General features: G+C 47.8%; 1 protein-coding gene across 2 annotated transcripts in view; it reads right to left on the bottom strand.

Moving 5' to 3' along the window:
* KCNH1 (potassium voltage-gated channel subfamily H member 1) overlaps positions 1–27,517 on the bottom strand; it is a 407,094-nt gene that overhangs the window by 69,200 nt on the left and 310,377 nt on the right. For both annotated transcript variants that reach the window (XM_059412951.1, XM_059412952.1), the window contains exon 10: positions 21,233–21,429. In XM_059412951.1, the coding sequence (XP_059268934.1) occupies positions 21,233–21,429 (197 nt within the window). The remainder of the gene's footprint in view (positions 1–21,232; positions 21,430–27,517) is intronic.

The raw sequence follows: 27,517 nt of genomic DNA, 5'->3' as shown, positions 1-27,517 counted from the left end.
AGTACAGCTTCCTGGAAAAATTGAGACCTACCCAGGGATGTGAAGGAAGGGAGGGACTTGATGTGATAGAGAGAAGGGTGCACAGGGCAGGAGGGAACAGATAGATAAAGGTGAACGAGACAATAAAGTCCAACCCACTTGTTTCCGTCAATACATTCAGCCTTCCCCACCCCACCAGGAAATACCATCTCTGAAAAAGAATGCCCCATCCTGTCTTCTTGTAATTATATTCAAATATAGTCTTCAAATAGAATTGCAAATTAACTTCTGATAAAGCTCTTTTCATTCCCTCTTATCTTTTTAAAAAAATGAACTTTTACCTTCTAAGAATGGTGACTATATTTAGAACTGGTGAAATGTTGGCCACGGTAGGAGGCTTCTCACATCTACTGCTGCTCTTCCTCCTCTGATTACCCAATTCCATGGTTTCTGGGTGTATTTTCCCTTCTTTTAATTCTAGATCCTCAATCCTATACTCTGCCAGAAGCTGTTCTCTTCTGGAAAGCTTTCAGATTTTTACTCACAGGCTGCCACTGTCTTATTTCTCTTGTCCTATGTTATTTACCTGTTAGGGTTTAATTAGGTGGATATGACATCGTCTTCTTCTTAGGGTCAGTACCTAATTTTCTCTTCCTCCTTGCTTTGAGACAAAGCTTCTGATTAAATTTTATTATTAAAAATTTTTTCTTTATTAAAGAGCATTCTGAAGAACGAGACTCAGGCTAGTGAGAACCAAAACACACTCAGCATACTCAGACTCAGACACAGGAAAGGTGAGTTCAGTCCAAAACCAAAATGGAAGGCAACCTCTTCAATCATTTCCCAACAGAGTGACCAAGGTGCCTGCTTTCTCCTCACATAAAATCATCTCTAAAAAGACAGACAACTTTCACCTGGGGGGAGACAGGCTCATTTCAATTGGCCCATTGCAGGCTTTGGTAAACTGGTCCCTGGGGATCCTTTGAATGGCCGAGTGACCGTGGGGGCTTTCTGAATACTGACACTACCTGATCCATGATAATGAAGACTTAAAAAAATAACAGAAAACCACCGAACTTCCCTCTCCTTTTGGCTTCCGTAAACAGAGAGTTTACCACCAATGGGATGGATGAATTCGTATTTGCTAAACTGAAGCGTGCTAGTCAATAGGATGGGCTTCATATACATGGGCCAGGACATCCCAAAAGCAACTGGGCAGAAGGATCCAGGCCAACTTGACTCTTCCTTGGCAGTCTTGTTCCTCAGTCCTTCGGCTTGTGCAGGAGGGATAGGTCAAAAGAAGAAGGCATAAGGACACTGAGAACACTATAATTATGAAAGAAGAGGCCAGGCAGAAATAAGGAAGTAAAAGCATCTCCCTTCCTGGGGCTCCCAGCCCGGGCATCTTGACACCAAGCTGCACCCGAGCAACAGTTCTACCCAAGGCCGGCTGCAAGCAGGCAGGCACGAGAAGGCTGGAGGCGCAGGTGGAGAATGGAAAACCTTCACGGAAAACCCTCCACAGATGGTGTGTCACAGTGTGCACAACGTTCTCTGTGCCGAGGGCTAGCCTTGGGCACCATGCGGAAAGAGTCAACAGCCCACCAGCCCGAAAGGACATCCTGTCAGTGACAGCCTGAGTAACCAACTGGATACCAGTGTGGGAGTATTTCAAAGAACGACATAAAGGAAACGTTCTGGGGGCGGGCTGAAGAACGCAGCCAGATTAGAAGTTGCAGACAGGATTCCTGGCCGGCAAGATCCTACTTAATTTGCCTGAAGTAAATTGATTAGCGACAGTGCTCCCATAACTCCTAACAAGGAAGACAACTGGGTGAGCTGCCAGACAGGACTGAGTTGGGCAGTCACCTGCTGGAGCTGAGGGCGGGCAGGGAGAAGCCTGCACCCCTGCAGACCTTCTCAAAAGCACCAGGTGAGGTCAGAGAATGGCCAAGAAAACAATAGCAACAAAAACAATGAAGAAAATGACAATGGATCAAATCTAGTCACAGGGAAGTCAGAAGGAATTATTTTATTCCTGAGAATTTGGCTAGAGTCACTCTTATCCAAAGGGGGCCATTGGCTCAAGGCAACCATTGTCATAAAAATAATTCGCTTCATTAGACCAGAAGTCCTCATGCAACTATTACCTATGGCTTTTCTCTCTAAGTCTCCAGGGGAAAGATGCTGGGGCACAGCAGAGGGAGAGTGAATGAGACCCCTGGTTTGAGAATTCCAGAGCCTTTGATTTCCTCAGGCTGGAGGGGGCACCACCCCACGCCCTGCCCCCCATCCCTTGCACTGTTCCGAGCACAGAGCTGGGCACAGAGTCAGGCTTCCGGGACAGGGTTGGGTTTGAGGGACAACACTGTGGGTCAGGGCCCTGATTCTGTCCCCAGTGCCCCCCCCCCCACCCCCAGCTTTCAGCTCCAGAGGAAGCTCAGAGAAGCTGTAAGGTAATTATACCCGGGAGCAGGTTTAATAAGTGGGGGGAGCCCAATGCAGAGAGATAGGAAGAATCATGTACCTTTCAAGTTATGAAAAGTTCAAGTTATGAAAGTTATGAAAACAGATGGAGGAGTCTCAGTTCATGGTGTGTGCACACATCAGGGATGGAAAACACTATAAAGTTACTTCAAAGCATTGTCAGCGGCATTATTTACCAGTCCAGAAAATGTAGTCCTAGGCAGCAGAGAGGAAATTGAGAAAGAGGACAGAGATTAAGGCACTGAGAAGAAATTAAGAGTCAAGGAAGAGGACTGCTTGTTAATGATTCATGGGATAGATTTCTTTGCAAAAAATGGGGGAGAATTTGAGCTTCTAGCCAAAGCCAAAGGCATGGCGAGCAGAAGAAAGAGATGCGAGCCTGGGGCTGGGGCTGGGGGCGTGCATGGCAAGAAATCCCCTGTCATTTCCTGCAGGTGTCACAAAGGCCCTGGGTAATTGCTTTCCCTGGGTTGTTCAGAGACTGCTAATCGAACCATGCAAGTCAGAGGGCCCTCGGAGGGAGGCTCTTGGGTGGATGGCAGGAGCAAGGCAAGATCAGCTTTCCTGGGAGGGCCAGCATGCCTCAGAGAAAGCTTTGGGGGTTGGGTCATTAGTGGGTTCCTTCATTCGGGTGGAAAGAAATACTCCCAGTCACTGCCTCTACCTGGGTGGCCCTGCGTCCAATGGACTTGGTCTCTCCATTGGCCTGAGTCAACCTGGCAGCCTGGGGTGTTGGTTACAACTGGAGAGTGGAGCTGAGGAGCCCTCAAAGTTTCTCAGAAAGCCAAGTTGCCTGCGTGGAAGGGAGGAATCCGGAAATTCAACACAAGCACCTGTTTTTAAGTATGGGCATAAAACAGGGGCTAATACAGCCCTTTGCCTGCCCCTCAAGAGAGATCATTCCTGTTTAAATATTTCAGAAGCCACCAGTCTAATGGTGACCAACCCAGATCTTGGAAAAACAGGATCAGCCTCAGAGTTGGAAGTGATCCTACTCATTCACCCCCAAAATACTGAGAGCCTATTACTAAGTGCCAGGGTTGTGATCGGAGCTGTATCACAGTGATCCTGGGATCTCACTCTGCATTGTCTAGGTAGCAAGCTAGCTGGGACTGGGACGTTTCCCTTCTCTCCGTGGGAGGGATTACATCCAGCTCCACTTCCTGGGGCCAGGGGTTTCCACTCTGTTGGGGTGGTGGGGTCTCCAGCTTTTTCTGGGCTGAGGGCTTCCTGGGTTCAGGCAGCTATGTTCCAAGTCTACACCTGGAATCCACTAGCTCCGCAGACCCAGCGTGCCCTTCACCAATAGCTTGCTCTCCCACTTACACTAGAAGGGGGACGATGGGAAGATGGACAAGGCTCAGGGTCCCTCCACTTGACTGCAGGTGCAGAATGGGTGCCAGCACCTCTCTGTGAGATGATGAGCGGCTCCAAGGGCCCCATGGCCCTCTTCTCCTATTGACGGTCAGCCCACATAAGGGGGTACCTGTGTGACACTGTGGCACCTGTCCCAAACCCTAATGTAGTAGTTCTCAAGAGTCAGGGGGAATTAGGATGCCCAGCAGGGCTTAACAAAGTACAGGATTCTGGGTTTAGCACCAGAAATTCTAAGTCAATAGGGTGAGAGTGGGAACAAGAATTTGTCATTCTAACCAGGGACCACACCTTGAGAACCGCTGCCTAGTGCCTGAGAGGTACAGAGTAGGGGACCCACCCTCAAAGACAGAGGTAGAATTACTGGGGTGACAGCAGGAGACAAAACTACTCTGGGAAGCAAATATCAAAGATCTTATATTTAAAATGATCATTGGCTTAAGTGTTACAAAGGGGGGAAAAGGTGCTGTGAGAAAAAACAGGTGGGAGAACTAACCTGGATGGAGAGTGCAAGGGTCAGGGAAGGTCTCTGTGAAGAAATGCTCTAAGGGAATATCGAATTGCCTTGATTTTCTGGGGCCACCAGGATTCGAATTTTCTGCTCCATTTTTTAAACCCGGGAACTCTGGTATTGAGCATATCTGAAACTATATTTCCAGATGTGCATTTGCTCCTGAAGGTAGCTGAAAAGGCCTTTTCTAGACTGTAGATGCCAGGTGAGAACCGATGGTGACCAGACGTGAAAGCTACCCATCTGGTGTTACACAGGACAAGGCAGGTGTTCTGTGACAATATGCTTGCCTCTGCTCCAGGACAGCGCTCACCTCCTTCTGCCAAGGGGCCCTGGATACAGGGGCACACAGGTCACAGCCCAGAGTGACGCACTGTAAGACACAGGAACCCGTGCACCCTGCTCCTGACTACAGACAGATTCTGCAGGGATGGCGGGGTTGGGATTTAGGTTCTCCTCCCCCATGATCAGCATCTCTCCATGGCCTCTGACACTGGGGAAGAACGGTGGATTCCTGGGGACAGGCCTGGGGAGATAGAGAGTCCCTGTCCCTGTCAGCCTGTGTCACCTGGACCTGTCACAGCCCTGCTGCTCAGGTGTGTTCCTCAAAATGCCATTAGCTAGCAGCTATACCAGCACAACCTGCGGCCTTGTTAGAAACACTTCATTTTGACTCCTCCCCAGAGCTCCTGAACTAGAATCTGCATTTTAACAAGACTGATGATGATTTGTGTGTGCACTGAAGACTGGGAGACAAGATTTACAGAACTAAACTCAGGGATGAGGTAGCTTCCTTGGCCACCAGCCTCTGCCAATGGAATGTTCTCAGGGCCCCTGTTTGGGGATCCCCAAGGCTGTCCATCACCTCACTGCAGGTGCACAGAGGCCAGTGGGCTGGTGGAAGGGATGTGGAATGCGGAGCTGGACAATACGAGTTCAAGTTCTAGTTTTGCCACAGAGCTTACATTTCCTCTTTCAAATTCTCAGGCTCCCAATCAGCCTCACGTTCCTCACAAAGTTGTTGCCAAGATCAGATAAGAAAAATATGTGGAAATACCTTGTCCAGAGGAAAGCAGGGCACAGATGTTAAAAGTAAACACACACAGGGGCGCCTGGGTGGCTCAGTGGGTTAAGCCGCTGCCTTCGGCTCAGGTCATGATCTCAGGGTCCTGGGATCGAGTCCCGCATCGGGCTCTCTGCTCAGCAGGGAGCCTGCTTCCCTCTCTCTCTCTGCCTGCCTCTCCGACTACTTGTGATTTCTCTCTGTCAAATAATAAATAAAATCTTAAAAAAAAAAAAAAAAGAAAAAAGAAAAAAAAAAAGTAAACACACACATACACACACATAAATATGTACACATGTTAGAGAATTTGAAGCTGAACGACCCCCAGTCTGATTTTCCGATAGGCAGAGTACCCCTGAAAACATCTGAGGGCAGAAAAACGTGGGTCCTGACACACTCATCCCCGGGCACAGAAGGAGAAAGTCAGAGCTGTGGGTCTGCTGGAAACTAAGCCCAGGACAAAGCTCAAGAATATAAACCTCTCCACACAAATGCTGAGTTCTGTAGGTCAAGTCATGGCCAAGGAACCAGACTTCTAATTGTACTTTAAGTAGTCTCTTAAACTATAGGTGGTGGCTTTGTGACCTATTCACAGCTGGGCCAGGATGGGTTTATCCTGGGAATCAAAGGATGAAGGTAGAAATTACAAGTCAAGCTTGGCTTGGTGAAGGGAATGTGCCAACAGGAGATGAGATTCCAGACGTCTCTTTCCATGGATCTCTTGCTTAAGATGTTTGTATCCGAGGCTCTCCAGAGGACACCAGCTGGCAGAGACCCTTGGAATCCAAGTTTGGTAAGGCTGGTAAAATTACTAGGATTCACCTAACTTTCTCATTTTACCATTAACTTAACTGACGTTAAGGACTTGACCTTACGGCAAACTTGGGGTAGAACTTGGGTCCCAGCAACTAGTCTGGGAAATATCATGGTGCCAAGAGGTCATGATCCATTCAGTCACTTAGGAGCCCCCAGAGGAAAAAGGATGAAGTGGTGAGGAACTGGTGGGGAAAAGTTTCCTGGGGAGGGCTTCACAGAGAAGGCATCTTTGGGTTGTGGCTTTATAGACAGGAGGGCTTGGTCTGGGATCCGATCCTCCCAGACCCTGTTTGAATGTGATAAAGGCAGGGATTTGGGTGGAGGAGCGGGGAGGGAAAGGTTACTTGGGAGGGCCAGCTACATGGATCAAGCTAGGATCAGTGCGGGTATGCAGACCAGATCAGGATGCCCCTGAGCTGGTGGAAAGTTCAGAAGTCACATTTATGAGACTGTCTTTCGGGGAAGCCTCAGGAGGGCTGCGCCGGGCCAGGCCAGATGCCCACCTGCAGGGGAGGAAAGAAATTAGGTGCTTGCACAACAAATGACCAGAAAAAGTTTGAGCCAGACTCTGATTCCATTCAGAGGTGTTTCCAGCAAGAGCCCGGAGAGGCCGATAATGGAGAAGAGCAACCCATGTGCCCAGGTATGATGAGTTTCTTGGGAGGTAGAGCATTAGCTGCTGAGACCAGGACAGTCTCCGGTAAGTTGAGATGGCCTGTCACCCTGGTGTGGAGGGTGTGGGCCACTGGGGGAACACCCTGATCTGAGGGTGTCTTCCAGAGAGAGAGGACAAAGACAGCCTGGATGAGGACATGGGGCTGGAATCCCCACTTCTAGACCTGAAGTATGAAGACGGGTGAGTGGCAACTGAGTTGTGATTCTAACAGCTTAAATTATGTGCCAGGCACTACATGAAGAAATGCAAGGACTAAACATATCGATAAGGTCCCCAAATCCATAGGAAACCTTAGATATGTACCCACTCAAACAGGAAACCTGAGTGCTATCTCCTCTCAAGGACCCAACAAAATACTGTAGAAAGACAAATTAGAGAAGAGAGAGATTCGAGCTGAAGTAGACTGGGGGCGGCTTTGGTGGGAAGGAGAATCTGAGTAGGGGTTGGCTGGGTTGGGAGCTGTGGGATGAGGTGAGATAGGGTGAGGGGTGATCCAAGCCAGACAACATACACAGAAGTAAGTACATGGAACGTTCTAGAACTGTCAGTGTGGGTGGGCATCACAGAGCAGCATGAAGGTGCAGTCTGCTCTGTAGCTGGAAGTACAGGCTGACACAAGATCCCTGGGTCTGGACTTGATTCTGAGCCTGTGTCGAAACACAAGAGGTTTTTAGAGTGAGAGTGTGAGTGAGCAGAGCTGGACGGTCAAGCAGAGGTTGTTCTTGGCCATCTGCGGTGGGTATTACCAACATCTCAAAGCCTCTGCCAGCAGCACGTTCTCTCTAATGTCTAACACAGTGCTCTTTCCTGAGATCCTGGTGCTGTCCGTGTTTTGTCAATCTCTCTTTCTGAGTTCCTCTGGGTTCTAAGTGATGAGAAAAACAAAGGAAAATATTTCATTCTAAGATTCAAAGGAACAAGGATTAATTAAATCCTTGGACCTTATTCCAAGAACCATGCAAGAAAAGGGGCAGGGCTTATACAAGAATAATCCTTATGAGAAAAAAGAATTCCTGCACTGGGAGGGGGCTCAAGGAGAAGAAAGAGGAGGAGGGGGAAGGGGAGCAGAGGCGAAGGAGGAGGAGGAAGAGAGGGGAGGGGGAGGAGAGTGGTGTTAGCAGTTAAGATGCGCCCTCCCAAAACACAGATGCAAGGACTAAATCCCCCGACGTGTACATATGACCTTATTGGGAAATAGGTTGTTTGCAGATGTAATTAATATAGAGACCCAGAGATGAGATCGTCCTGGAATTAGGGTAGGCCCTGAATGCAAGAACAAGTGTCTTTGTAAGAGAAAGGAAGGGTAGACCTGACACACAGAGGTAAGGGATGGAGGCCATCTGCGCATAGAGACAGAGACTGGCGTTTGGTTTCCACAAGCCAGCCAATGCCAGGAGCCACCAGAAGTTGGGAGAAGCGAGGAAGGATTCTGCTCTAGAGACTTAGGAGGGAGCACAGCCCTCCAGACACCTTGACTTTGGACCTCCGGCCTCCAGAAGTGTGAGAGAGTAAATGTCCATGGTTTTATGCCACACAGTGCATGGTCATCTGTGACCACAGGCTCAGGGAAGTGAGACACCTGGCGGTGCTGTGGCTGAGTGAGTGTTGGGAGCAGAAGGGAGATACCATGGTGCCATTCCCAAGAAGCATCTAACTGGATGGTTTTCTTTCCTTGGCGAGCTCCATACCAGACACACACAGACAACAGGAAAGACATGTAGATAAACTGGAAGTCAAGTCAAACGCAATCGAAACTTGGAGTCTCGGCACCACCTCTAGCACCAAGAGAGCCAGAGGCCAGCTCCTCGGAGGGGCTGTTCTTGGCCTCACAGAGGGGAGGAGGTAGCCTCTGTCCTGGACATTTGTTCCCAAGCTTCAGGCTGGGACCTTGAACGTACTGCTTCCCACTGCTTCTATGGAAGAGCGGCTTTTGTATCCTGAACCAGAGCCTCAGGTCATAAATACACTGTAGTAAACTCACTGGGGGGTTGTAGCCATGAGTTATTTTTAAATGCCACCCAAGGTCCGAGGCCCATAAGGCCCCGCACTCAGGGTACAGAACAGGTGCAGTTTCCTTCCACCTCCCACTGTCATGCTCTGCAATCACTCAGGATTGGGGGCTCCAGCCAGTGGCCCCAAATAGGAGCATTTACTTTCAATGAAGTACACACATGAACAAATAACAGCCGGCCACACAGGGCACTTTACAGGGTTACCAAGCTTACAGATCTTACAAGCCGATCTTTACCTCTAACCCGGAGGAAAAATTCCTGCTTCCCAGCCAAGCAGAGCTGACCTCACAGCCCTCACAGGGAGAGGAACAGGGTGCTGGGGGACTACACCAGCTGGCTACGACACCAGCCTCCTTTAGGACTAATCACTGATGGGAAGAATTGCTGGTGCATGCAAACACACACACACACACACGCACACACAGCAGCGGTGGCAGCAACAACTGCTGGCAGACAGACCAATCCACTAAGAAGCCTGCAAACTTCCAGCCAAGGGTGCGTGAGGGGCATGCACACACACAGGAAGAGGGCACCTGGCTCTGCAGCAGGGGCCGGAATCCAGCAGCCGTGCGGTGACAAAGGGACAACGACTCCTGCTCCGGGCTCCTATGTGAGCCCGAGGCTCTCAGAGCAGTGAGCTTGCGGGGAGGGGTGGGGTAGGAAGCACTGAGCAGGGGGGTCCGGGCGGCTGCTCTCCCATCAGGGCAGCTGGGACTGCTGGAAATGGAAACACTGCTCGAAATAGTTGGTTATAGATTAGGAGGAGGTTTGTCGCTCGTGACCACAGGTGATTAGGAGCTGCCTCTGGCGCCAGTGAGCGGGACTTGAGCCCTTGAGCCCCAAGCATCCCTGTTCAGATTCTGACTGGAGAGAAATGTCAGAGTGGAATGAGACAGAGTTTAAGCAGAAAGCCCAAGATGAAAAACTCTGGCAGCTTCCCAGCGGCCTCAACAGGCAGTCTAATAGTAAAACAAAGCCACTCTGCTGCGGCAAGCAACTTGCCCCAGGGCGGAGGGACTGGGGAAACCAGATTTGGCAGATGAGTTCTTCCCTGGGTTGTTCTTCTAGCCTGGCTCTCAGTCCCAGGTTAGCAAAGGCATGTGTCTCCCCAGGCCAAGCTCAGCTGCACAGAGCAGGTGCCAGGTTCTTCTCCTCAATGAATACTATTTGCAGAATCTACTCAACCTTCTGAAACCTTCCAACCACAGATCGCCTTCACCTTGACCTCTCAATCCCCTTTCCTCCCCTTACCCGGAGGCTTGCCCCCAATCCTTGCTGTCCTAGGACCAAAGAAAGTGGCTTTGCCCACATCTCCGGAGCCATGAAGGCCAAGATAGGGAAGATACCGAAGAAAGGCAGCACCCCTCCCCGCGCCTGTGCCTTCCATAATCATTTCATCATCTCTTTCATGAAATAAGTTAAATTAAAATCCCATGGCAGTATTCCCCTGTGTGCCTGAGTGAGGGGCTCTAGGGAAGGGGAGGTTTCCCACACAGCACACCGCTAGCTGCCGTCCTCAGTAAAGCGTTTTGCTTTGTCAGGCTTTCCAGCATTGTTTTAATTGAAATATAATTGATATATCTCATTCTATTCATTTTAGGTATACGATACAATGATTCTGTATTTTTATCTATTGCCAAATGATCACAAGTCCAGTTACCACCCATCACCTAGGATTTTTAGTATTTTATGCCACTTCTTATTTTTACAGGTGTTCGTGGTATTCTTCATCTCCCCTCCCCTGCCACCTGCCACCTGCTATGGGGAAGTCCTCGCCCTCCTTCTGTCGCTGGGACCCAGCTTCACTTGTCTCTTCACCCAGATGGTCACAGAGGCCCAACATGGTTAGGACGCACTCTCACGCCTCACACACAGGAAGTGCCAAATGTATGATGCGCTCCAGCCTGCGGAGGGCAGGATTTTTGGTGCTATACTCTGAACAAGGATCCCCTTTTAGAAATTCATACCCTGTGAACCAGAAACTGTTTTCAAGTCTGGCTTAAGCATTCGCAAGAAGTGCTCTGGGAAATGCAGCAGCATGGATGCACGAGCTGTCTGCGAATTGATCTCCCGGGGATAAGGCCCCATCTTCCGCATGCTGCCTGCAGCAAGGGGCTTTTTAAAAATTAAATCCGTCATAGAAAATATGCTGGTTCTTGCTACTTTGGGCCGCCCACGGAGAGTCAGGTGGATTTTAAAGCCTGGAAAGTGAGGGGTTTGAGGGGTGGCTGGGGTCCTGTAAGCAGCTGCAGGTGTAGTGGGAAGAGGGCTGAAAGAGGTATCGAGCTCCCGCAGACCCCCAAAAGCATCATGTCTTCCATATTGGTCTGCTTCTCCTTGGGGTCTCTAGGCACCTCCAGAAAAGTCAAACCCGAAAGCTGAAGCTGCTGCTGCCCTGTAAGTCTGGGACAGTGCCCTTCTGGAGTCTTCAAAACCAGGTGGGGAAGGAGCAAGAACAAAACCTGGGGGATGGGCAAATTGGCCAGTGCCTTCCCTCGGGAGGCCTTCTCTTCCAATCATTCTTAATGATTCAGATTCACTGTTCTTCCACCATCCATGCGAAGACACCTTCCTGATTGAGTGTCAGCCATTCAACCAAACATCTGTGCCCTGTCCACCACGGCATAGCCAGGTACCCACAAAGGACTGGGCCTGTTTTCTAACAGAATTACACAGGACACAGGTATGGCCTCCAAAGCCATCCTCTGGTTGACAGCCTCCTCCCAGGGAACCGAAGGCTTGTGAAACAGGACTGTTAACCCCAGATGAGCAAAGTGGGGTCCCCACTTAGAGGAGGGGCATGAAAGCAAGAAAGAGTATGGTCTTGGCAGTTGCCAGACTTGAGTCCAAGTTCCAGCTCCATTTAGCTTATTGGATTTGGGGCAAATTATTTCACCTAACTGAACCTTAGTTTCCTCAGCACCTTAATGAGATAACGATGCATATAAAGGCTTTAGCACATACTGGGTCTGGGAGATACTTAATAAATGGGGGTGATTATTATTATTTTATGGTGGCATCAGTGGTACCTACAGAGGCTGAAAGACCACTATACCCAGGGTCGGGGAAAGGGATGAGATCGGATATGTGGGCAAAGTTTCAGAGACAGAAAAAAAGGCGAGGTATCTCTACAGAAACCAACTTATAGTCAAGGCACTAAAAATCTACAACAATAACAAGAAGGAGGTTGGTGTACTTGTGTGTTCATTTGTTGGTTGCACGAATGGTTGGTTGGTCCATTCATTCAATTATCGAATGCTTACTTTGCACCAAGCTCTAAGAGAGTTGATCAGGAAAGAGAGTTCAATCAGGTAGACAAGGCCGAGGCCTTACAGAGCTTCTAGATTGGAAAAAAAAAAAAAAAACTTTGAGTGAACAATTCATTGGAAGTATGACGAGAGCTACAGAGAAAAAGTGACTGCTACTTATTGGATCGAAAGACACAGGCCCTCGCCTACACTAGAGAGATTCAAGAGACGCTGTATAGAGTCAGGGCCCATTGTGGATTCAGAGCTTCGCTCCTGATCCCTAAGTTAAATACAGCCAGGACCAGACCATTAAGCAACACTAGTCACAAACAAATTTGCCATCAACAGAGTGTGCAATGAGAAGAACTAAAACTGGGCAGGCCCATGAACACACATTACACAGAAACGGTCCATGTGGACATCTGGGCTGGGATAGATTTGGTGTGTGAGCTCCTGAGGCAGGTGTTCAAAGTCTCCTTGGAGGGGCTGAACTAACATTCACTTCCATTAATCTAAGATCTCGAAGGTAGTTATTATTATGAAAGGTCACCTGGGCTGTGATCCTAACGCTCCACTTACTAAAAGCGCAGGCTAGAATAAAAGCCACCGTGACTCACTGGAAAAATTCATAAGAACATGTTCAAAGCCAAAGAGCACATTTTGAAGAGTGGGAGGAGCCCTTAAACAAGGAAGCCCCAGAAACAGGGCAGGTGGGTAGGAACGGGAAATGGGACTGGGCTAGTAAAGGACTGGCAGGGCCTGGGAGAGCGCCCTGGGGAGCAGCCTCTCACTGACACGGGGGTTGCCAGAATGGGGACAAACTGCTCGCTGGAAACACAAGGCCGCTGCTCACTAGACATGAATGCACCCCTGGAGGGGCGATGGGGGAACGCTGGGAGAAAGGAGGGTGCTGAGAAAGCAGGGACACTCAGCCAGTAGTGTCCACTCGGGGTGCCACCGAGACCGAGTGAGACGGACTCCCTCTGCTAGGGTCATCTTTGGCTTCTGAACGTTTCACAGACACGACCCGGCCATTCTACAGGTCACTGACCATTTAAGGCAGAAGAGACACCGAAGAGTATCTAGTCCCTGTTTCCTAGAGATGTCTGGGAAAACACCGGCTCTGACAGATGTCAATAGCTATATTGGAGTAGACAGTAGAAAGTCCTAGTGAGATTCAAAAAAGTGTTTGGGGGTGGGAGACAAATAAATGTGTGAAATGCTGGACTCACCAGTGGAGACCTCAGGAAGCCAGCTTGCTCACCTGGGGACTAAACCCATGATCTGGGACTCATTAGCACTACCCTACTTGTTAGGAGTCAATCACACACTTCTAAGAAAATATTAGGCAGGTACATTACTCTCTAAAGAACTGCCCTGGCCCCATGGGTCTCTAAACTTGGCCAGATCTATTCTAACTTGTGGTAAACACACTGTGTAATAGTAGGTAAGGGGTAAGGTAAATTATAACTTCCCTCCCACAGCACCTACTCCACACTGGACTCTCTCATTCTCTCTATCCATTCTGCCCAAAGAGGAACAGGATCTGAATCAAGCCCAACAGAGTCATTATTTGCCAAACCTCACTGATCCTTTGGTGCTACTCGAGAAGCCCAGGCACAGATCTTAGAGTCATCTATCTAGATTTCCAGGTGTTAAACTTTGGCCCCTACTTGCCTTTTAAAACTTTTACCACCTGATGGGATCTCTTCATTTCCAGAAAAGTTGAGCTCATCAGTAATCATGATGAGAACAGCACATGCACTGAAAACTTGTTATGACAAAGAACCCTTCTACGGTACCATTCCTATTCCTATTTTATAAATGAATGAATTGGGGCCCAGGGAGTTTAGATAACCAGCCTGTGGTCACCAAGGAGAGTCAAGATTTGAACCCAAGAACTCTGACTCCAGAGTCCACATTCGTAGCTGCCACTCTCTCTTGCCTCCTTATGCTTATTCTATGAGCCACACTATTAGGGCTCCTGCTCTGCTTCACTCTGTTACCCCCTTTCCTATGGACAATGGAAGGAAAGTAACTCGACTGTGCCCATGTGTATGTGTAAGGCACTGTGCCCGGGCCACGATCATCCTTCCCATAGCCACCTTTTGGAGTGAACAGCATGAATCCACAGAAGAGGAACAGCTGTACAATCTCTCCCTGCACCCTCCCCCCCCACCAAACACGTGGCTGAGCCCAGATACAGAGATCTAGCTTCAAAGCCCATATACATCCCAAAACGTTACTGCTTCCTTGGAGGTGTCCACATATACCCTAGCCACCTTCAGTTCAAGCTGATTCATAACAAAGCATGGAGTGGTTTCACTGTCTCCCATCCCCCAGGGATCATGATGGAGCTCTGCTATAGGTTTTTGGGGTATTAGGGAGGATCCTTAAGGATACATGGAAGTCTACACAGGTCCCTAACATCATCCCCTGATCTTCTTGAGGGAAAAGGGCCTTGGCTTTGATTTTTATGTTGTTGTCCTGGAAGAATTATGGCCTTACCACTCACATCATGTCCCCATCCCCCACCCCTAATTCCAACACCCTGATTTTATTATCTTCATAATTTGACAGTCTAATAGATGATTTTAATTCCACAGAAGACCTCACTATGGAAGGATGACAAATATAAATATAAATATAAATATAAATATAAATATAAATATAAATATATATATATATATGTGTTATGTAGAGATTGTTTTTAAACTTTAGGCTGTGATGATTCAATGGAGAAGGAGATACATTGCCAAGCACCTGGCCTTGGGATCTTTCTCTCCATCTTACCACCTTCTACAAGAATTTGTGGAGAGGCTTTCCAGAACAGAGCTCTTTTTCCAAAGCCTCCAATGTCTTCACCTTCTCCTCCCCAGAAGAAAATGCCCTTTGGTTACTGAGGAGGAGGATGGCTAGAAATGCATGTGCAGTATTTAACGGTCTTGACACAGTTCACTATGGCAACCTCAGTCACAGAAAATAGGCATCAGTAGGTCCCTGCTTTGAAGCTGCCAGTAACTCTAGTCTCAGCTCCCTCCCAAACACACTAGGTCAGGGCCTTATCAAGCTAAGAAAAATCCATCCTGGAACACATTACCATAAACACAATTGATGCAAAACATACTCAAAATCATGACAACATTGGCTTCAAAAATAAAGCCCCACACACAAAGAAAGAGAACCACCCCACCAATTACCTACATGCCAAGTATCCCATGTGCGGACCACTGTTAATTAGCTAATTATCTGTCTACGATACATCATTTAATTGTGGTACATTTTCTCTCCTGTCCCAGTGATGAGCAGGACAACCCAACCTCCTAGCTGGCACCTGCTGGGAGGTGAACGCTCATCCCAGGTTGAAGGGACAGTAGAGCCCAACTAAATGAGACACTGATTAAAGAAAGTGTCTGGATACACACAAAGGGGAGCAAAGCCTGCACTCGGAACTTCTAAGGCTGAAGGTAGATAGACAGAAGAATACAAATAGGTATTGAGAGGTTCCTAAAGGTATCATGTCACTTTCTTTTTTTCAATGCATATGATCCTCTCAATAAACCTAATTAGGAGGGACTTTCATTAGACCCTTCTTACAGATAGCTTAGAATAGTTTAGTAATTTTCCCAAGGGTACACAGCTAGTCAGCAGTCAAAACCACGATTCAAGGGGCGCCAGGGTGGCTCAGTGGGTTAAAGCCTCTACCTTTGGCTGAGGTCAGGATCCCAGAGACCTGGAATCAAGCCCTATATAGGTTTTCTGCTCAGTGGGGAGCCTGCTTCCCTTCCTCTCTATCTGCCTGCCTCTCTGCCTACTTGTGATCTCTGTCAAATAAATAAATAACATCTTAAAAAAACAAAACAGGATTCAAACCCAGGTTGCTCACCCCAAAGCTGGTGTTCCATTTTGTGTATTACTGATATCATTGCCAGGTTAGCCTACTGCCCAACCAAAGGGAAGTGTACGCTGCCTCTCCCGCACACCTGGCCATGGTGTGGTCATCACTCTGCGGGAGAAACTTCTGATGTCTCCCAAACTGGGATATTACTATGATCCACTATACAAACTAGTTCCTTCCTTCCTTCCTCCCTCCCTCCCCGCCTCCCTCCCTTCTTTTTTACTGCACACGTTTCTGAGTGTGATGGGAGATAGTGAGTATACTTTGGAGAGAATTTGTGCCACCTCTGAAAAGTCAATAAACCAGGAGAAAGCGAAAGCTGAAGAACACCAACACGGTAAAAGCGGAGAGTCAGGCTTTACCGGAGGACATAGTGCTGCTTAGCCTCGGGGGCACATGCAGGGTTTGGAACCTGCCACTTTTTGGCTGTGACCTTGGAGAAGTGATTCTCTTCTCCACAGGGTCCTAGTTTATTCCTTTGAGAAATGGGACTGATACTATAAAGCCATGAGGCCATTCTCAGGACTGAATAAACTGACCTAAAACACATCCTGCCTTCGTGCTGAAGGTTGCCGCTCTCCCCATATGGGGAGCTGATGATAATGCTAGTATCAGCACTGTGCAAGGCTCTGAGTGCAGAGCAAAGGCCACTCAGGGCCTGGAGGAAAATGCCCAGAAAGGCTTGGACCCTAGAATGCTGAGGGCCTGGGGTGAGGAAGGCTCCACTTACCCTTGCTTTTCGCGGACATGTGCCACATCCCTCAGAAGAAACAAGGATGCTGTGCTTTCCTCTTGGCAAAACCCTGATCCCCTGGTGACTGAACAAAGATGTCAGAATGGCCTACTTTCTCCCTCTGCAATGAAACCAGTGAGAAGAATGAGTGCTGACCCCTCTAGGGGCGGGCCAGAACCGCCCCCCCCCAGCATCCCCCAGCCGCCAGCACCTCCTCTGCTATGAGACAGCATCCGCCCTGCGGAAAGTTCTGCAGAGCGAGTACCCTCCATAAGCAAAGGCAGAAGAACTGCCTCCTCATTTGCCAGAAGGCGCGCGGTGACAAAGAGCAGAGTGGAGCAGCCTGTCAAGTGGATAAAACGAAATGATGACGAGCCACAATGGATGGGAGCTCGCACTGTGCTCGAGACCCTGAGTGTGAGAGCTTTGCCGGGAAGACCCTATTTGAGCCTCACAGTTATGGTACAAGGTAGACCTTCTCATCACCCTCATTTGAAAGATGCGGGAACATTAACAACTCTTGCAGAAGCACTAAGTGGCAGAGGCAGGACACAGACCGGGTCTCATCTGGCTCAGTGTCCACAAGCAGGGAAAATGCTGGATTGGCTTCCGGGTCCTGCCCCTTTCACCCTTGCCTAGGACTTCAGGTGTTTGGGGAGGAAACCGAGGAAGGTGACAGGTCCCTTCCTGAGTTGGGTCCCAAGAGCAGTGCCAGGAGCAGGGTTGTAGTCACATACATGGATTTGGGGATGGGGTGGTGAGGGTAAGAATGTAGAGACCAGAGAAGGCCAATGAGCTGGGAGAACCTGCAGGGGGCCTGTGCGGTGAGTCAGGGGTGCCTCTAAATCTTTGGTTACTGACCCGGCTCTGTGACCTTTCTCTGAAAAGTCCTATTTGTGAAATGAGGGTGGTGGGAAAATAGAGGAGAGACTGGATGGCCATGGGGGCACCGCCAGCTCCGAGTTCCTGCTGTGCCGTAGAGGACTTCTCCAGACCCACACAACTCCCCAAGCAGATGTCAAAGGCACTCTGTTCTCAGGAATCTTTGCAAATAACACTCGATTTTGCCAAGACAGAAACAGCCACAAGAATACACTTTACTTTGCCAGGAAAAAAAATAGCTACAAGAATAATTCATGCATGTAATGTTCCTGTCTTCTATGCCCTATGTTAACGATGAATTCTCAGAAGGACACAATGAGAGATTACAATGGCAATGCCAAAATGACAAGCCTCTTTTTTCCAAGAAAAACAATGCCTACCTCTTCCTATAAAGGATCTCCCTAAAATTGTCTTGGCTCCATACCAGACTCATAGGCACTTACCATTGGAAGGACATTTGAAGGTCAACTGATGTGACTCTCCATTGGGTGTCTCAGTTTCCTCCACCACATGTCTGATGGTATCTAGGGAGTGTCTAAATACCTTAAGAACCATTCGGCACTGCCTACTTGGACACCTCTGACCTTTCCCAAGTTCCTTTTCATATATTCTACAACTTGGATGACTCCTCTACACCTTGTGGCCACACAGGCCCTGCCCAAGCCTCTTCCACCCCAGCCCTTCAAAAATGCCACCCCCGGGGCTCCCCTTCTGCAAGAGCTGTCAATCACTTTGCACTTACAAAAACAATCTGACCACTGAGGCACTGTTGTTTTTGTTGTTGTCCTTGTTTTTTTTTTTTTTTAAGACAGATTTATTTGATTCACAATTATTCCAAAATGATTACTACTCCAAATAACCCGAACTGCGCTTCTTTTCAACCTATATTATCAGCAACGCTGAAAGCTGATTATAATCAACTTGCTTTCATAAAAAGAAGGAAAAAATAAAAAAGATAGACTTTAGAAGAATCCACGTGGCTAGAAGGACGACCAGAAAGCATTCCAGGCTCCCAAATAAACAAGGAAGTACTGTGAATATATACTTCTCCACCACGGCCCACTCTACGAGAATTTGAATGACAAGTTTTCAAATCACAGACCCATAAAAATGATCCAGCTACAACCTCACATTTGACAATGTGGAAACTGGGGTGCAGAGATCCCATCTCTTTCTCTTTGGCATCCCCAAATGCTCATTAATCCTGAATACTGGGTTAGGCACTGAGGATATCAAGGTACTGAGGCCTTGCCCTCCTAAGTCTCTGAGCAGGGACTCACACACGACAATACAATTAAAGGATTTAAAATACTGGAAGCAGGGGCAGCTGGGTGGCTCAGTTGGCTGAGCCTCTGACTCCTGATTTTGGCTCAGGTCATGATATCAGGGTCATGAAATAGAGCCCTGCATCAGCTTCCCCACACCAAGCATGGAGCCTACTTAATATTCTCTCTCTCTCTCTGCCCCTCCCCCTGCTTGTGCTTGCTCACTCTCTTAAAATAAAATAAAATAGGTGGGAGCATATTGTTGGGGCACCCAACGATAGGCTTTTGGAACCTTGCACAAGGAACTTGAAAGACAAAAGGCTATTTTCTTCTTCTGTGCTTTGGCTCAAATTGCCCCTCCAAATGCCACAGCTGCCCTCTCTCTTTATTAGGCAGACTCCGTCCTGTAAGAGTCAGCTCAAGTGTCTCGAGCCCCTGCCACAACGTTTACTTCCCAACTCCCCCTTTAGCGGCCTCCTCCTCCACACTCCCGCGGTATCTCCTACAAATCACACTCGTCGTACTCGGCATTGTGCACTGTATCCAGCCTTCCTGGGCTCATCTCTGTTAGACTTTAGGATGCAGGGGATTGAGACCTGAGTGTGGTTCAGCTTTGTATGTTGAGGCTCATTCCGCTGGTGCACACTGGGTTCGATGATTGATTGAACAAATAAACATTTCAGCCATCTTAAGGGTTAACAGGCGTTTGTCACACACAGCAGGAGAAAAAAGAATGCCAGGCTGAGGAAGCCACAGGCAGAGGCCCAGGGCTCTGAAAGGGTGTGGCGTGCTTGCAGAGCAGGGCAGAAGCGGGCAGAGCTCTCATGCTAAGAGTGGTCAGGATGGCAGAGCAGGGCATGGCGTCGGATGTGAAAAGCCACAGAAACCATCCTGAAGTGTACATACCTTATCCTAAAGTTAGGGTGGGAGCAAAAAGTCTTTACAAAGGAAGTGACATGATCCAATTTGTTTTTAAGGTCACACCACTGGCCAAAGAAGGGAGCACTGCATTGAACACTGACACAACGCAGGAACCTACTGTGCGCTGCAGGACACAGGGACGGTCAGGAATGAGGCACCATGTCCCAAGAGCTTGGGCTGAGCCCCAAGGATGGAAGTAAAGTGTGGACCCAGGTTTGAGAGCTTAGGTGGAACCAAAAGGATTTAATGAGTTACCTGAGACACAGGAGAGGGGGAGAAGTCAACCACAATGCCAGAGTCTCCAACTTGGTACACCAGCATGATACATGGACCAGCATGATACAAGCATACACAGAGACAAGGACCACAAGAAGAACAGTGCTGGAGGAAAGATTCTAAGGTCTTTTTTTTTTTTTTTAAAGATTTTATTTATTTATTTGTCAGAAGGAGATCACGAGTAGGCAGAGAAGCAGGCAGAGAGAGAAGAGGAAGCAGGCTCCCCACTGAGCAGAGAGCCCACTGCAGGGCTTGATCCCAGGACCCTGCGATCATGACCTGAGCCAAAGGCAGACGCTTTAACCCACTGAGCCACCCAGGTGCCCCCTATGAGGTCATTTTTGGAAAGGTTCTTAAAACAATCCTTCCTGATGGTTTCTATAGGTCAGAGCTACCTTGTTCACAAGAAGAGACAGATGATGGGCAAGAAATCAGTCAAGAAAAATCTAAAGAGTATAAGACAAATGAATACTTTAACCCTCACAGAGATGGATGGAGCAATCCCGATCACTTGAGGGTGAAGGAAACAATTTCAGACAAGAAATCTTCTCTGGTTCTTAAAATTACTCATCATTTCACAACCCATTAAATAGGCCGGTGTCTACAAGATATTTTCTAGGCAATCAGATTCCATACCTTTCTGATTTTCTAGACCCAACTGACTCATCTTCATGGCTTTTCAAAATTATTATTACCAGTTGACTAATGGCCTCACACCAATTAGTGAGTCCTAGTCACCAGGGAAAATTCAGTTTACTTTAATTAAGTAGCCCCCCTTAGCCATTTTACTGACTAATGACCTCATTTTTTTTTAACTCACCTTTTCAAAATGCTAGAAGGTCTAGCTATCGCTGGGGAAAAAACACACAGATACACAAACAAATCCCTTCTGGAGCAAAACAAATCCATCTTTTAATCTAGCAACATTCCTCTTGCCCTTATTTCATAGCAAAAGCTCTGAAGTGCAAACCACGCTCAGAAACAATTGCTCCCCTTCCGAAACCGCAAGAGGATTCTTCTTGGCCTGTGTGGTTATGCTAAGTGCACAGAGACAGCTCTTGGTGGAGAAGAAACTGAAGCTGTCAGCTTACCCTCTTCCTCAAGTTGTAGGTGAGAATGAGGTTCCTGGAGAAGGAGTGGGAAAAGGCCGTGTAGAATTCCAGCACTTTCTGCAAGGCGTCTCGTTTGATCACATGCAGGTCACAGTAGGTCAGGGCCCTAACGTTGGCACAGGACTGGGCCAGGGTGGCTTCCTTCCAGAACACATCTCCAAACACGTCTCCTTTCCCTAAGGAGAGAAAGTTCTGGTGAAGAAAGTGTCAACCAGACGGCATCTGGCCATCCCCGTTCGCTCCCCCATCTCCCATTTTACATTCTGCAACATGGGCTCAGGAAAGGAAAAAACCAAAAAACAAAAACAGGTTTTATTTTGAACCTTAAAAACACGCAATTTAAGAAACTTTAAAATACTACATAATACATGTCAAAGTTTAGCCAATGACCTTGGGGTCATGTTACCTCCTGGACATCCTATCCAAAGTGGGAACCCCCTGTTATTCTTTATCGCTCCCCCATTCTCCCAAAACACCAATCATAATCTATAATCACGTGATTTGTCTGTGTCTTTGTTGATTGTGGAACTCCCAACGTGAGAGTTCCCTCCACATCACACCATGTCTGGCACCAAATAGTTCTGCCAGTAAGTGCAGGCAAAAGAGAAGGAAGGAAGCAGGGCGGACTGTGGATCTCCATTCATGGGACAGACTGACAGACGAACACTATGGAGAAGGTGTGGACTTTCCTTCGGGAGCTGAACATCAGGACAGTTCTCCTCTGTTTAGGATGATTCACATGGAAAAAGGCACTAGGGGTAGAGTTCATTCTCTTCCATACTCTGTCCGCAGCCCTCGGGTTTATGCTTGTATGGTGTCTCATTCCTCACCCTTCCCCTCTACCTGCTTCCATGTTCCTCACTGCTGCCAAAGGCCTTCCTGGGAGGGTAAAACTATGGGCCCCCTCCACATGGCATCTCCAAGCCACTCCATATCTGGCATTCCTCAAGAGTGTATTTAAAAAGCCAGCAGAGGGGCACCTGGGTGGCTCAGTGGGTTAAAGCCTCTGCCTTCAGCTCAGGTCATGATCCCAGGGTCCTGGGATAGAGCCCCACATCGGGCTCTCTGCTCAGCAGGGAGCCTGCTTCCTCCTCTCTCTCTCTCTGCCTGTCTCTCTGCCTCCTTGTGATCTCTGTCCATCAAATAAATAAATAAAATCTTTAAAAAATAATAAAAAATAAAAAAATAAAAAGCCAACAGAGTACTAATTCCATGTAACCATATTCTGGGTCCCACTTCCATCAGCCTCCTCTAAATATCTGCTTTTCACATCGAGGCATATTCTCCCTACATTTCCCCGAGTCCAACATTTTAACATATGTCTAATGCAAAGCCTAATTCATTCCTGGCACAGCATCTGGTTATAAATAGCTTGAAATGTTGTTTATCGTGCCTCTAAATTTTCAGCACAGATAAACACAAATTTGAATCCACGGGGAGCCAGAGAGGAGTATGCAGGGGCCAACAAACAATGCTATGAGGGTGGAAAGGAACCCTCGTCACCCTCTGGAGAGCGGCTGTCCCACGCACCCAGACCCGTCACACTCCCCAGCAGGGAGCCAGGTCCCCTTGACTCGTATGATTAACAGGGTGGGCGTTTTTGTCATTTTGGCCAAGAAGAGATTAGACTTCCAAGCGCCTGGACGCTTGGTTGATCTTTTCTCAAACATCAAAGACTCCATTCTAAGGATACAGGGTACTCCACGTGCATAGCCTTCTCCAAGCACCTCCAAGTGTGAGCAAGAAATGGACTGTACCAGACACATTCCTCCAGAGTTTCCTCTGTGTTTATGAGGTGATGTACAGTTCTGATTTATGAAGACAGTTTTACTACTCAGTATCATGCATGGGGGAGCTTTTAGAGAACAATGTCTTTAAACCTGCACTAATTAAATTCACCTCCGAGGTGTTTTTCAATCATCTGCTCTCTGAGTTGGTCACTTGAGGGCTGGGGCCACTGGCTGGGAATGCTTCTCTCTGTGGGGTGCTACCAGCTTCCATGGGGTGGGGTTCATTCAGTGTGGGCTCCCTGGTACTGAGTTCCAACCAAGAAGGCTGGCCATTTGTTCATACACAGGAAGCATTCCATAACTTCCTACACTTAACTCGAATGCCTCCCATGCCTTTCATTTTTACGTGATAATGTGGTAGATGGTGAAGAGGCATCAGGAGGCAAAGCCCAATCTCCTTCCCCTTGAATCTGGACTCTGCCTTAGTCCCTTCTCTAGCGTGTGGCAGGGATTTTGAGACCAGATCATAAAAAAAACTTGCAGCTTCTGCCTCGGTCTCTTGGAACACTTACTGTAGGATGCTCCCTCTTAGAATCCAGGTAACATGCTTTGAGAAGGACAAACCACACCAGAGGTCACATATCAGTGCTCTGGGGGACAGCCCAGCTGAGCTCCCACTGACCGCCAGCCTCTGCCTGTCATGTAAATGAGCCGTCTGGTCAGCCAGCCAGCCCAGGCAAGCCTTCACATGCCCACAGCCCCGGCCAAAGCTGGCGTGCAGCCCTGCATGCAGAAAGCCCAAGTCAGAACCAATCAGCTGAGCTAAAGACCCCATGGAATGGTGAGACACAGGCATCAATTTCTTACACCATTAAATTTAAGGGAGGTTTATTATGCAGAAATAGATCACCTGAACACACAGGCTCATGGAACTCTGGACTGAGACACCCATGAGAAATTACTTATAGGTTAGCTAATACTTCACCAGAACATTGAAAAGGATCCCAGCCCTGAGCTGGGCACTCCACTTCCTGCTCTGACAGAATGGGACAGGAAAGAGCGACGAGGGGCTCTAACAGGGGCAGACTCTCCTGAAAGTTTTGAGTATCGGTCAGTGAGAACATGAGGCAACTGACAAATCTTAAAGCCTCCTATTGATGAAACGTAGTATGACAAAGCCAGAGCTACCGAACATAGATTACCATGAGTAATCTTGCCTGATTCTCATTAAGATCCTAGCTGACTCTTGAACGGGCTTGAGCTGCGCGGGTCCACTTACATGTAGATTTTTTTGTAAATGAGTTTTCTCTTCCTTATGATTTTTTAAAACTCTTTATTATCTTTTTAAGATTTATTTATTTATTTATTTGACACAGAGAGAGAGAGAGAGAGAGAGAGAGAGAGGTCACAAGTAGGCAGAGAGGCAGGCAGAGGAGGACGGGGAAGCAGGCTCCCTACTCAGCATAGAGCCCGATGTGGGGCTCAATCCCAGGACCCCGAGATCAAGACCTGAGCTAAAGGCAGAGGCTTAACCACTGAACCACCCAGGCACCCTATTATTATTATTTTTTTATTTGAGAGAGTCAGAGTGAGAGAGAGAGAGCACAAGTCGGGTAAGGGGCAGAGGGAGAAGCAGACTCCCTGCTGAGCAGGGAGCCCAAGGCCAGGCTCAATCCCAGGACTCTGGATTTGTGACCTGAGCTGAAAGCAGATGCTTAACTGATTGAGCCACCCAGATGCCCCTCTTAACGATTTTTTTATTAACATCTTCTTTTCTCTAGCTAACTTTGTTGTAAGAATATAGTCTATATTACATATAAAATACAAAACACATGTTAATTTACTGTTGATGTTATCAGTAAGGCTTCTTATAAACAATAGGCTATTAGTAGTTAAGTTTTGGGGGTTCAAAAGTTATATGTAGATATGCACGGGGGTCAGCATCGCTAACCCCACATTCTTCAAGGGTCACCTGTTCTGCATTTAAATAAAACCTAATGAATGAGCATTACACTTCTCAAACAAACTTGGGAGTAGTTTTTCCAATTAGAAAAGAACCCAGAAAGTAAAATAATAATTCCTCGTGTATGTTTAACATATGATTTACCTGTAGAAATTCAAACTATTGCATAAAATAAAGGACAACCATATTATGTTTGTAACACATCATGAAATTAATAAAAGCATCTTTAGAAATGACAACAAGTCCACTGGAGAAAGTTTTCCAATCCAAGGCTTAAACACAAACAATAAATAGAGATTAGTTACTACTATATGAAGTATTTCACGGTAAGATAATCATGATTAATCTATAGGTCCAGGAAATCAAAGTGTTTTTATAACTTGGATTTGATTTTCCACCCAAATGGAATACCCTATGATCTTTCTTCCTGTCAAGGCAGCATTTTTGGTATACATGATCTGTTAGTGAGATTTAAGAGTGTGGTGTCAGGGGGCCTGTTAGATTCTAAACAAACCTAAGCCTCTTCTCGGAAATGAGAAATATATTTATGACATGGAACTTGGGGAAACTGTCAAAGGGAAGGATACAGAGCTTTGAGCAGGCTGCTTGTAAGTTACGCACAGCTCTGGGAATAACGACGTCCCAGGTCAGGGTTACGAATCCGAGGCCAGGACAAGCCCTACACCCACATTCATCCCTTGTTCCCTAGCATGAAATGATCACTCACTGAAAAACAAAAGTTCCTCCAATGCACTTGGCAATCAAACTACTGGAGGCAATCAGCTTATTGATTTATTTATTACACTGAGGCGCTGGGTGCAGAATGTTAAAACCTAACGTTCCAAGTTTCTAAAATACATTCTAAGTGGATGTTCTGAGCTGGGGAAAAGAAAAAAGAATGAAGAGGGGAAGTAAGGAAAGGCAGTCTAATTAAAACTTCAAGCAAACATCCCTGTGATAATTAATCCTCCTCCCCCTGTCGCCCCACGTCAATGCAGCTGTCTGTCCCACACCTCCACCGTGCAGTGGACATAAACAACCCCATGGGGTACAGCCGTGGGACTGAAGAACATTCATAAGGCAGAGGTGGGAGGTGGGACACAGAGCTGAGGTGGCGCAGGGAGAGGGAGGGCAGATCTCTGCAAGGAGCACAGGAGAAGAAGACCCTATAGAGAATTCAACTTAAGGATGGGCAGAGGCAGGAATGCCCACATGTGGGGGCTCGACGGGTCATGGAAGGGGGGAGTGGGGGGCTGGGAAGGGTAATCAGGGTGAATTCTAGAGGTGCTGGAACTGGGACCCCAGGAGGATCAAACAACCTACCCAAATGCTAAAAAGTCACAGGGAAGCAATTCTGCTCTGAAACTGACAATTGGAACCCTTAGAAAAGGCCCTGTTTATTCAAAGACGGGCTCTGAGTGAGTTTGCCAGGCCAGAGGGGTAAGAACAAAACTGCAATCTCCAGGTGCTTCTCCTCACTATTCCCTATTGTGTGCTCGTACAAGGAGCCCTCACGGGGGGCTGCAGTAGAAGTTATTATCTGCTTCTAAAGTCACCAACCATTTCTAGAACCAAAGAGAAACATCTCATTCAGTCAGTCGTGCAACTTTTGGCAGGCACTGTCCTAGGAGCTGAGGTATAGCAGGGGAAGGACAGACATGATATAGTGAGAGACAGAGACCCAGCAAACTATAACACTTCAGCGGTAAGTGCCTAATTCTAACATGACAGGACACCAGGCAGGAGGGGTGTCTGGCTCAAGTCAAGGGGTGAGGGAAGGCTTTCAGGGAGAAAGGATGTCCGAGCTGAGACCCGAGGGACGAGTTCCAATTAACCAGCAAAAAAATATACAGCACAGAGATGAATGAGTCCAGGGAGAGGAAACAGCAGATACAAAGGCCCTGAGGCATGTCATAGGGCTCTGCAGAGGAGGAAAGGAAGTACCTACATTATCCCATGTTTGGATTGTAGTTCCTTCACTCACCTGAAGAGATGAGTGTTGCCAGTATATTTTGTAATCCTTTGAGGGAAGTACCCAGTCTCCTTACTCAGCTATAAACTCACCTAAGTGCCTTCCATACTCTACAGAGTGAGCCGTTGACACCAACTTGTTCAGTCACTGCTTAAATCCATCTCACCTGGATTCGAGATGTTGTTAGGGCCACACTGGGGCTGCTGAGAGTGGTGCCAGGACACAGAGTGCAGGGTGGGTCAGTACCCTCAGCCTACCATACCACCTAGTTCCCTCCTCTCTGGGGCATCAGGAGGTCCTCTGCCCTCAAGCCATTTTAAGACCAGAGGGGCCTCGTCACTCACTTCATCAGGGTGGTAAAATGGGACCACAGAGACCCTGGCACCACTGAGAGAAGCTCAGGGGGTCGGCCATTCTGTCTTCTGGCCCTGGGAATAATTTTGCTTATGCAACAGAGAATAGGGGCTGGACAAATATTTCCAGGGAAGTTCGGAGTAGACGGAGTATAGTTCAGGAGGATGAGGATGAGAACAAGGGAGGTTCAGACCTCCTGGATTCATCACATAAGCCAGGCATGTCACATCTAGGTCCCCTCCTTG

Source organism: Mustela nigripes, chromosome 10 (assembly GCF_022355385.1).
Source record: "Mustela nigripes isolate SB6536 chromosome 10, MUSNIG.SB6536, whole genome shotgun sequence".
Taxonomy (NCBI): Eukaryota; Metazoa; Chordata; class Mammalia; order Carnivora; family Mustelidae; genus Mustela; species Mustela nigripes.
This window is presented reverse-complemented; position numbering and strand designations above follow the sequence as displayed.